Genomic DNA, 12,134 nt, shown 5'->3' on the forward strand with positions numbered 1-12,134 from the left:
TTTGGCCAACTAGATTGGTAGTTCTTGCCATGGGAGAAGTGCTTAGCTTTGGGTTCGATCTTGCGGTGTCCTTTCCCAGTGACAGAAGGGGCAGCAAGGCACGTATTGCATCGTTGCCATCGAGGATAACAAGATGGGGTTTATTTCATATTGCATGAATTTATCTCTCTACATCATGTCATCTTGCTTAAAGCATTACTCTGTTTTTAACTTAATACTCTAGATGCATGGTCGATAGCGGTCGATGAGTGGAGTAATAGTAGTAGATGCAGAATCGTTTCGGTCTACTTGTCACGGACGTGATGCCTATATACATGATCATGCCTAGATATTCTCATAACTATGCTCAATTCTGTCAATTGCTCAACAGTAATTTGTTCACCCACCGTAGAATACTTATGCTCTTGAGAGAAGCCACTAGTGAAACCTATGGCCCCGGGGTCTATTCTCATCATATTAATCTCCATCACTTTAATCTTGCTTTGTTTTTACTTTGCCTTTTACTTTTTACTTTGCATCTCTATACCAAAAATACCAAAAATATTATATCTATCAGATCTCACTCTCGTAAGTGACCGTGAAGGGATTGACAACCCCTAATCGCGTTGGTTGCGAGTGGCTATCGTTTTGTGCAGGTACGAGGGACTTGAGCGTGGCCTCCTACTGGATTGATACCTTGGTTCTCAAAAACTGAGGGAAATACTTACGCTACTCTGCTGGATCATCCCTTCCTCTTCGGGGAAATCCAACACAAGCTCAAGAGGTAGCAAGAAGGATTTCTAACGCCGTTGCCGGGGAGTCTACACAAAAAGTCAACATACCAAGTACCCATCACAATCCCTATCTCTCGCATTACATTATTTGCCATTTGCCTCTCGTTTTCCTCTCCCCCCAATTCACCCTTGCCGTTTTATTCGCCCTCTCTCTCTATCCTCCCTCTCTATTTGCCTCTTTTGCCCGTTTGCTTTTGTTTGCCCGTGTGTTGGATTGCTTGTTTGTCGCGATGGCTCAAGATACTACCAAATTGTGTGACTTCACCAATACCAATAATAATGATTTTCTTAGCACTCCGATTGCTCCTCTTGCCAATACTGAATCTTGTGAAATCAATACTGCTTTGTTGAATCTTGTTATGAAAGATCAATTCACCGGCCTTCCTAGTGAAGATGCCGCTACTCATCTGAATATCTTCGTTGATTTATGTGATATGCAAAAGAAAAGATATGTTGATAATGATGTCGTTAAATTGAAGCTATTTCCTTTTTCGCTTAGAGATCGTGCTAAAGCTTGGTTTTTGTCTTTGCCTAAAAATAGTATTGATTCTTGGAACAAGTGCAAAGATGCTTTTATCTCTAAGTATTTCCCTCCCGCTAAGATCATCTCTCTTAGAAACGATATTATGAACTTTAAACAACTTGATCATGAACATGTTGCACAAGCTTGGGAGAGAATGAAATTAATGATACGTAATTGCCCTACTCATGGTTTGAATTTGTGGATGATTATACAAAAATTTATGCCGGATTGAATTTTGCTTCTAGAAATCTTTTAGATTCGGCCGCGGGAGGCACTTTTATGGAAATCACTTTAGGAGATGCTACTAAACTCCTAGATAATATTATGGTTAATTATTCTAAATGGCATACTGAAAGATCTTCTAATAAAAAAGTACATGCGATAGAAGAAATCAATGTGTTGAGTGGAAAGATGGATGAACTTATGAAATTATTTGCTACTAAGAGTGTTTCTTCTGATCCTAATGATATGCCTTTGTCTACTTTGATTGAGAATAACAATGAATCTATGGATGTGAATTTTGTTGGTAGGAATAATTTTGGTAACAACGCTTATAGAGGGAATTTTAATCCTAGGCCATATCCTAGTAATCCTTCTAATAATTATGGGAATTCCTACAACAACTCTTATGGAAATTATAATAAGATGCCCTCTGAATTTGAGAATAGTGTTAAAGAGTTTATGAATTCACAAAAGAATTTTAATGCTTTGCTTGAAGAGAAATTGCTTAAAGTTGATGATTTGGCTAGGAACGTTGATAGAATTTCTCTTGAGGTTGATTCTTTAAAGCTTAGATCTATTCCTCCTAAGCATGATATCAATGAGTCTCTCAAAGCCATGAGAATTTCCATTGATGAGTGCAAGGAAAGAACCGCTAGGATGCGTGCTTCCAAAGATGCCTTTATTAAAGCGTGTTCTTCCAATTCCTATGAAAATCAAGATGAAGATCTAAAAGTTATTGATGTGTCTCCTATTAAATCTTTGTTTTGCAATATGAATCTTGATGAAACTGAATATGATCTTCCTTTACCTAGAAGGCGTTCTAAAAATTCGGAGTATTTAGATCTTTATGATGAAATTGATGAAAGTGGGATTGAAAGAAATAAAAATCTAGATGTTGCTAAACCCACTATATTGGATTTCAAGGAATTTAATTATGAAAGTTGCTCTTTAATTGATTGTATTTCCTTGTTGCAATCCGTGCTAAATTCTCCACATGCTTATAGTCAAAAGAAAGCCTTCACCGAACATATTGTTGATGCCTTGATGCAATCTTATGAAGAAAAACTTGAGTTGAAAGTTTCTATCCCTAGAAAACTCTATGATGAGTGGGAACCAACTATTAAAATTAAAATTAAAGATCATGAGTTTTATGCTTTGTGTGATTTGGGTGCTAGTGTCTCCACTATCCCCAAAACTTTGTGTGATTTGCTAGATTTCCGCGATTTTGATGATTGCTCTCTAAACTTGCATCTTGCGGATTCTACTATTAAGAAACCTATGGGAAGGATTAATGATGTTCTTATTGTTGCAAATAGGAATTATGTGCCCGTAGATTTCATTGTTCTTGATATAGATTGCAATCCTTCTTGCCCTATTATTCTTGGTAGACCTTTCCTTAGAACAGTTGGTGCGATTATTGATATGAAGGAAGGGAATATTAGATTTCAATTTCAATTAAAAAAGGGCATGGAACACTTTCCAAGAAAGAAAATAAAATTGCCATATGAAACTATCATGAGAGCCACTTATGTATTGCCTACCAAAAATGGCAATCCCTAGGTCTATCTTCTCTTTTATGCCTAGCTAGGGGCGTTAAACGATAGCGCTTGTTGGGAGGCAACCCAATTTTATTTTTATTCCTTGCTTTTTATTCATGGTTAGTAATAAATAAATTATTTAGCCTCTGTTTTGGTTGTGTTTTTGGGTTTAATTAGTGTTTGCGCCAAGTAGAACCGTTGGGAAAACTTGGGAAAAGTCTTGTTGAACTTGCTGTAAAAAACAGAAACTTTAGCGCTCACGAGAACTGCTGTCATTTTTATTTGGAAAGTTATATTTAGTTAATTATTTTTGCAGATGATTAATAGATAAATTCCTAACGTCCAGAAATTTATTTAAGAATTTTTGGTGTTCCAGATCTTGCGCTAGCTACAGATTACTATAGACTGTTCTGTTTTTGACAGATTCTGTTTTTCGTGTGTTGTTTGCTTATTTTGATGAATCTATGGCTAGTAAAATAGTTTATAATCCATATAGAAGTTGGAATACAGTAGGTTTAACACCAATATAAATAAAGAATGAGTTCATTACAGTACCTTGAAGTGGTCTTTTGTTTTCTTGCGCTAACGGAGCTCACGAGTTTTCTACCTTAAGTTTTGTGTTGTGAAGTTTTCAAGTTTTGGGTAAGGATTTGATGGATTATGGAACAAGGAGTGGCAAGATCCTAAGCTTGGGGATGCCCATTGCACCCCCAAGATAATCTAAGGACACCTAAAAGCCAAAGCTTGGGGATGCCCCGGAAGGCATCCCCTCTTTCGTCTACTTCTATCGGTAACTTTACTTGGAGCTATATTTTTATTCACCACATGATATGTGTTTTGCTTGGAGCGTCTTGTATTATTTGTGTATTTGTTTGTTAGTGTGCCACAATCATACTTTCTGTACACAGCTTTTGAGAGAGCTATACATGAATTGGAATTTGATAGAATACTCTATGTGCTTCACTTATATCTTTTGAGCGTTATAGTTTTGCTCTATGTGCTTCACTTATATCTTTTTGAGCTAAGTAGTTTTACTATATGTGCTTCACTTATACCCTTTTGAGCGTTATAATTTTTCTCTGTGTGCTTCACTTAGATCTTTTAGAGCACGGTGGTGGATTTATTTTAAAGAAACTATTGATCTCTCATGCTTCACTTAAATTATTTTGAGAGTCTCTTAATAGCATGGTAATTGGCTTAATAATAATATGCTTGGTATTCAAGATTTGTGAAACTTTCTTTTGAGTGTGTTGAATACTAAGAAAAGATTGAAGCATGATAATTGTTTTGAGATATGGAGGTGATAATATTAAAGTCATGCTAGTTGAGTAGTTGTGAATTTGAGAAATACTTGTGTTGAAGCTTGTGATTCCCGTAGCATGCACGTATGGTGAACCGTTATGTGATGAAGTCGGAGCATGATTTATTTATTGATTGTCTTCCTTATGAGTGGCGGTCGGGGACGAGCGATGGTCTTTTCCTACCAATCTATCCCCCTAGGAGCATGCGCGTAATACTTTGCTTTGATAACTTCTAGATTTTTGTAATAAGTATATGAGTTCTTTATGACTAATGTTGATTCCATGGATTATATGCACTTTTTCCCATCCTTCCACCATTTCTAGCCTCTCTAATACCGCGCACATTTCGCCGGTATCATACACCTACCATATACCTTCCTCAAAACAGCCACCATACCTACCTATTATGGCATTTCCATAGCCATTCCGAGATATATTGCCATGCAACTTTCCACCGTTCCGTTTATTATGACATGCTCCATCATTGTCATATTGCTAGCATGATCATGTAGTTGACATCGTATTTGTGGCAAAGCCACCGTTCATAATTCTTTCATACATGTCACTCTTGATTCATTGCATATCCCGGTACACCGCCGGAGGCATTCATATATAGTCATATTTTGTCCTAAGTATCGAGTTGTAATTGTTGAGTTGTAAGAAAAATAAAAGTGTGATGATCATCATTATTAGAGCATTGTCCCAGTGAGGAAAGGATGATGGAGACTATGATTCCCCTACAAGTCGGGATGAGACTCCGGACGAAAAAAAGGAGGTCAAAGAAACCCAAATAAAAAAAAGGAGGCCATAAAAAAAGAGAAGGCCCAAATATAAAAAATGATGAGAGAAAAAGAGAGAAGGGACAATGTTACTATCCTTTTACCACACTTGTGCTTCAAAGTAGCACCATGATCTTCATAGTAGAGAGTCTCTCATGTTATCACTTTCATATACTAGTGGGAATCTTTCATTATAGAACTTGTCTTGTATATTCCAATGATGGGCTTCCTCAAAATTGCCCTAGGTCTTCATGAGCAAGCAAGTTGGATGCACACCCACTTAGTTTCTTTTTGAGCTTTCATATACTTATAGCTCTAGTGCATCCGTTGCATGGCAATCCCTACTCACTCACATTGATATCTATTGATGGGCATCTCCATAGCCCGTTGATACGCCTAGTTGATGTGAGACTATCTTCCCCTCTTTTGTCTTCTCCACAACCACCATTCTATTCCACATATAGTGCTATATACATGGCTCACGCTCATGTATTGCGTGAAGATTGAAAAAGTTTTGAAAAAGTTAGAGTATGAAACAATTGCTTGGCTTGTCATCGGGGTTGTGCATGATTTAAATACTTTGTGTGGTGAAGATAGAGCATAGCCAGACTATATGATTCTGTAGGGATAACTTTCTTTAGCCATGTTATTTTGAGAAGACATAATTGCTTTGTTAGTATGCTTGAAGTATTATTATTTGTATGTCAATATAAACTTTTGTCTTGAATCTTTCTAATCGGAATATTCATATCACAATTAAGAAGATTTGCATTGAAATTATGCCAAGTAGCACTCCGCATCAAAAATTCTTTTTTATCATTTACCTACTCGAGGACGAGCAGGAATTAAGCTTGGGGATGTCTGATACGTCTCCAACGTATCTATAATTTTCGATTGCTCCATGCTATATTATCTACTGTTTTGCACTATATTGGGCTTTATTTTCCACTTTTATTTTTGGGACTAACCTATTAACCGGAGGCCCAGCCCAGAATTTTTGTTTTTGCCTATTTTAGTGTTTCGAAGAAACAGAATATCAAACAGAGTCCAAACAGAATGAAACCTTCCGGAACGTGATTTTCTCACTGAACATGATCCAGGAGACTTGGATCCTACGCCAAGGCATCAGAGAGGCGGTCACGAGGGTGGGGACGCCCCCCCCTAGGGCGCGCCCCCCTGCCTCGTTGGCCCCTCGAAGCTCCACCGACGTACTTCTTCCTCCTATATATACCTACGTACCCCCAAACGATCAGAACAGGAGCCAAAAACTTAATTCCACCGCCGCAACTTTCTGTATCCACGAGATCCCATCTTGGGGCCTGTTCCGGAGCTCCGCCGGAAAAGGGTCGTCATCACGGAGGGCTTCTACATCATCATAGCCTCTCCGATGAAGTGTGAGTAGTTTACCTCAGACCTTTGGGTCCATAGTTAGTAGCTAGATGGCTTCTTCTCTCTTTTTGGATCTCAATACAAAGTTCTCCCCCTCTCTCGTGGAGATCTATTTGATGTAATCTTCTTTTTGCGGTGTGTTTGTCGAGACCGATGAATTGTGGGTTTATGATCAAGTCTATCTATGAATAATATTTGAATCTTCTCTGAATTCTTTTATGTATGATTGGTTATCTTTGCAAGTCTCTTCGAATTATCCGTTTGGTTTGGCCAACTAGATTGGTAGTTCTTGCCATGGGAGAAGTGCTTAGATTTGGGTTTGATCTTGCGGTGTCCTTTCCCAGTGACAGAAGGGGCAGCAAGGCACGTATTGCATCGTTGCCATCGAGGATAACAAGATGGGGTTTATTTCATATTGCATGAATTTATCTCTCTACATCATGTCATCTTGCTTAAAGCGTTACTCTGTTTTTAACTTAATACTCTAGATGCATGCTGGATAGCGGTCGATGAGTGGAGTAATAGTAGTAGATGCAGAATCGTTTCGGTCTACTTGTCACGGACATGATGCCTATATACATGGTCATGCCTAGATATTCTCATAACTATGCTCAATTCTGTCAATTGCTCAACAGTAATTTATTCACCCACCGTAGAATACTTATGCTCTTGAGAGAAGCCACTAGTGAAACCTATGGCCCCCGGGTCTATTCTCATCATATTAATCTCCATCACTTTAATCTTGCTTTATTTTTACTTTGCCTTTTACTTTTTACTTTGCATCTCTATACCAAAAATACCAAAAAAATATATCTATCAGATCTCACTCTCGTAAGTGACCGTGAAGGGATTGACAACCCCTAATCGCGTTGGTTGCGAGTAGCTATCATTTTGTGCAGGTATGAGGGACTTGAGCATTGCCTCCTACTGGATTGATACCTTGGTTCTCAAAAACTGAGGGAAATACTTACGCTACTCTATTGCATCATCCCTTCCTCTTCGGGGAAATCCAATGCAAGCTCAAGAGGTAGCAGTAGGCGTGCCCCATCCTCGTGGGCCCCACATAGCTTCACCGGCGTACTTCTTTTGCCTATATATACTCGTATACCCTAAAAACATCAGGGAGAGCCACGAAACCACTTTTCCACTGCTGCAACCTTCTGTATCCATGAGATCCCATCTTGGGGCCTTTTCCGGTGATCTGACGGAGGGGGAATCGATCATGGAGGGCTTCTACATCAACACCATAGCCTCTCTGATGAAGCGTGAGTAGTTTACCATGGACCTTCGGGTCCATAGTTATTAGCTAGATGGCTTATTCTCTCTCTTTGATTCTCAATACAAAGTTCTCCTCGATGTTCTTGGAGATCTATTCGATATAATACTCTTTTGCGGTGTGTTTGCCGAGATCCGTTGAATTGTGGATTTATGAACAAGATTATCTATGAATATTATTTGGTTCTTCTCTGAATTCTTATATGCATGATTTGATATCTTTGCAAGTCTCTTTGAATTATCGGTTTAGTTTGGCCTACTAGATTGATCTTTCTTGCAGTGGGAGAAGTGCTTAGCTTTGGGTTCAATCTTGCGGTGTCCTTTCTGAGTGACAGTAGGGGCAACAAGGCACGTATTGTATTGTTGCCATCGAGGATAAAAAGATGGGGTTTATATCATATTGCTTGAGTTTATCCCTCTACATCATGTCATCTTGCTTAATGTGTTACTTTGTTCTTATGAACTTAATACTCTAGATGCATGCTAGATAGCGGTGGATGTGTGGAGTAATAGTAGTAGATGCAGAATCATTTTGATCTACTTGACACGGACGTTATGCCTATATTCATGATCATTGCCTTAGATATCTTCATAATTATGCGCTTTTCTATCAATTGCTCGGCAGTAATTTGTTCACCCACCGTAATACATGCTATCTTGAGAGAAGCCACTAGTGAAACCTATGGCCCCTCGATCTGTTTCTTATTATATTGCATATCTTTTATTTACATCACATCTCGTTTACTATTTTGCAATCTTTACTTTCCAATCTATACAACAAAACACTACAAGAAATATGTCAACTTGTGACCTTGACTATTGGTCACTGAAAGGTCATTGTTTTTCATTTGCGACCTTTTTGTGACCAAAAGCAGAAGGTCAAAAGCTGGCGGTCGTAAACTGAAATTAATGACCTTCTCTGTGAGAAGGTCGTAGACGTTTACGACCAAAATATGCCTATTGTTTTGTTTTGGTCACTAGCAGCCTCCCCAGACCACGTAGGCATCCAGCATGGCAAGCTGATGTGGCACAAGAATCAGCCGGGTCCGATTCGGTGTTTTACATGGGCCGAGCCCAACAATTCAGCCTATTTGTGTTTTTTTCTGTCTGTCAATTTTTGGTTGGGTTCATGTGCCAAGCCCAACATTGCAGCCTTTTTATTGTTGGATTGTGGCCTTTTTGTCTAAACGAATTTAGTTTTTCTTTTTTTCCCAAAAGAAGGGTCCACTAGTTAGACGGGTCCTGGTTGCCAGGTTCTATTAAAGTGGGACCCTTTTGGTAGCATCATATTACAATTACAATTTGACAGAAATAAATAGCCATGTTTAAATAAGAACAGACAGAAAACACAAGTAATATTTCAAATAACAACATCGAGAATCAATCACAGTCATACAGATATACTGGGATCCTTCTGTCATGACACAGTTACAACACAGATACAAATACAATCAGTCACACAGATATAGGGACAATCACAATGAGAATTGACAATCAGCACAAACTGGGCTCCTGCTCCAGTCAGATGAAACTGTATGCATGACTAACTATGCGACCATAGTCGACTAGGCTACCTTCGCTACACTAGGACAGCAATAGAATTATCATCATGCCTTCGGCCGTCGCCCTGTTACATGAATCAGAAGAGAAGAATCAAAACACTGGAGCCAATATATTATGAACACAACATTCAAAAAAGGACAAGTTCTTTAGAAAGATAACACAAATTCAGCTAATACAATGATTTTTGTTCCCCAGATAGTTAAGACGATATACTCATTCATACAAGGTGACGCAAGAAAATAGAGCACTTTACTCATAGCATGCAGAGTATCATTATTATGTTCATAGGGTTTATAGTGCCTGGACTTATTAGAATGGTAGCATATCATCATATACGTCCGTATGTTGTAGCCCATTTGAAATGTCTAGAAAGACTTATATTTAGGAATGGAGAGAGTAGAATGCAGCATGCGATAAAACCAAAGGATTAGCCAACAATAAAAGAAGGCACTTAATTAGTTCATTACATTTAGTTAAAACTGCTTATATGAAGCGCATGACTAAACCATTTAGTTAACACAGCAAGAAGTGCCAAGGAGCATAGTATAGTACTGCACTAAAAGCACCAAGAATCTTCTAGACCAACAATAGAAACAACCATGAAGCACTCATTTTTTAATTAATAGGGCTAAAAATATATTTATCAGAATGGCACTGAAATCAACCTCTTTATCTATCATCACAAGGTCAATATGCTTGATAGGCCCATTATGAGTTGCCCTACGGTAATGCCACAGATGAGACAAAGGACGCACACATTGATGTAGACATTGGCAAGACAGGAACCAACAAAATGGTGCTTGCCATCTGCAAGGAGAAAGCAGAATACCAAAAAGGTTAGGAAAACAATATAGAATGATAAAACAAAGAAGAGATGCACCCAGTCATTAGAGAAGTAGCATACCCAAAAAATGTGAAGCACAAATGGCCACTAAGAAAGCATATTGTTGTATACATTGACAAGATAGGAACCAACAAAATGCAACAGACGAAAACCAAACTTTATACAGCAGGGAATGATTTACAATAACCAAAAGATTTTGCACAACAAGCAGTAAATAGGTAGTAGATATTAACACCCATGACATAGGACCAGCATAAAAAAAAGAGCATCGGTGTAGAACAGGCATATAATCAGTGTAGTCAGCAAAAGATAGGCGGAAGAGAAATTGAAAAACCCAGAAAGAGCATTCATATATGAGGCACTAAGCTGTATGAACCAAAAGACTATTGACATCAGCTAGCAAAGAAATGGCAGTTGGCACCACACATATCGGACGACCACATGAAACAGCTAGAACAGACTGGTACGCCATAGCGAACATGGTAAATAGAATAATGCACATATTGTAGAAGACACCACCAGCATGGATTCTAAGAAATGGATTGGAAGAGCTCAGGAAACACAATGTTCCTGGTCTAAGAATCAGTAGTACCATCTTCATTTTCAATCAGGATTCTCAAAGCCTTTTTTGAGGTCACACGCGACACTGCTACATAAAGCTGGCCATGCGTGAACACAGGTGCATTAAAGTATAGATCAACACTGCATAACACGTGTCCTACAATATTTTGACTCCTACCTATTTTCTTATTTTACAAAAGCTTGCATGCATGTATAGATCAACTTTATATTGTGAATACATAAAACTGGCCATGCGTGAACACAGGAGCATTAAAGAATGAAGAATACATTGACACATAGCACGAACCATGGACAAACGTTGGTATGTAACCTGTCTACTCAGTAGGTGCCAATTTAGATGCACTGAATCGACACCAACTTGGGCGAACTGGTGGTATGTGCAGAAACAGCGAAACATTGCAAAAGCTCCTCTTTTCCCAAATTGTGTGGTGAGAAACCAGCCTATGCCCCCAATTCGTCCTGCGAAGGCAACTAGCGGCAATGACTTAAGCATGACCCCAGTTCCCCACAGCTGATTACCCTTGCCTCATCCGAATTCTCCTAACAAGGCAGAAATTGGCAGGTCTATTTGGAGGAAAAAAGGATCTACTAAAATCTAGCTTACTAAATATTGGTCAGATCGCAGGACTGTGCGCGCACACCCCAGATCCAACAGATCACAGCGCAAGACAACATGACCCAAGTCTAACTAAACCATGCAAACAAGAGGGAGATGGGATTGGAGGAGACGCGTTCGCACCTAGCCGGAGCCGACGATGATGTTGTTGATGGGGATGAAGATGAGCTTGACGAAGAAGCTGACGAACCCCATGACGACAAACCCGATCGCCGTCCGCGCCGCCACCTTGGTGAACTCTGCGCGCCGAATCAGCGTCAGATCTGGCGAAAGAGGAAAACGAACAGGATCCGAACAAGCAGGCGCGAGTCTTTGGTCCTTACCCTTGCAGTCGGGCTTGTGGCAGCGCTTGACGAGGCGGATGCTGTCCTTGGCGAACTCACGGAGGGGGTCCACCACGGAGTCGACGGCGTCCATGGCTGCTGCCGGCAGGAAGGCGAGATCTCCAAGCCGACGATGATGACGAGGTCGCGCGCGTGAGGGGAAGGGAGGGGGAAGCCGACGGGCGAATGGTGTGTTGTTTGGATTTGTGCTCTGGATCTGCGAGGAGGGGAGGAGGAGGCCCGGCGGCGAGCTATGGTGGGAGGATGTGGTCTGAATCGGGGAGAAGGGGGCGGCGGCGACGGTGGCGGCGGGAATGGATCTCCTCGTCACGGCGGGATGGGGAAGGTGGGGGCAGCGATGGGGATTGGGGTGGGTGGCGGATTTGGAGCGAAAGAATGCAGGCGG

General features: G+C 40.0%; 1 protein-coding gene across 1 annotated transcript; it reads right to left on the bottom strand.

Moving 5' to 3' along the window:
- Nucleotides 1-11,528: 11,528 nt before the first annotated feature.
- On the bottom strand, nucleotides 11,529-11,822 carry LOC123178953 (protein transport protein Sec61 subunit gamma-like). The gene is made up of 2 exons (XM_044591526.1): nucleotides 11,729-11,822; nucleotides 11,529-11,644 (listed from the first exon to the last, which is right to left on the bottom strand). The coding sequence occupies exons 1-2, from the start codon at nucleotides 11,820-11,822 to the stop codon at nucleotides 11,529-11,531; spliced, it is 210 nt and encodes a 69-aa protein (XP_044447461.1).
- Nucleotides 11,823-12,134: the final 312 nt, after the last annotated feature.

This window comes from Triticum aestivum, chromosome 1A (genome assembly GCF_018294505.1).
Source record: "Triticum aestivum cultivar Chinese Spring chromosome 1A, IWGSC CS RefSeq v2.1, whole genome shotgun sequence".
Classification (NCBI taxonomy): Eukaryota; Viridiplantae; Streptophyta; class Magnoliopsida; order Poales; family Poaceae; genus Triticum; species Triticum aestivum.

Excerpts from the sequence above, each read along its gene's own strand:
- LOC123178953 (XM_044591526.1), bottom strand. The coding sequence starts at position 11,822 with ATGGACGCCGTCGACTCCGTGGTGGACCCCCTCCGTGAGTTCGCCAAG. Across the intron at positions 11,645-11,728 it reads CCACAAGCCCGACTGCAAGG|AGTTCACCAAGGTGGCGGCG; the intron begins GTAAGGACCAAA and ends TTCGGCGCGCAG.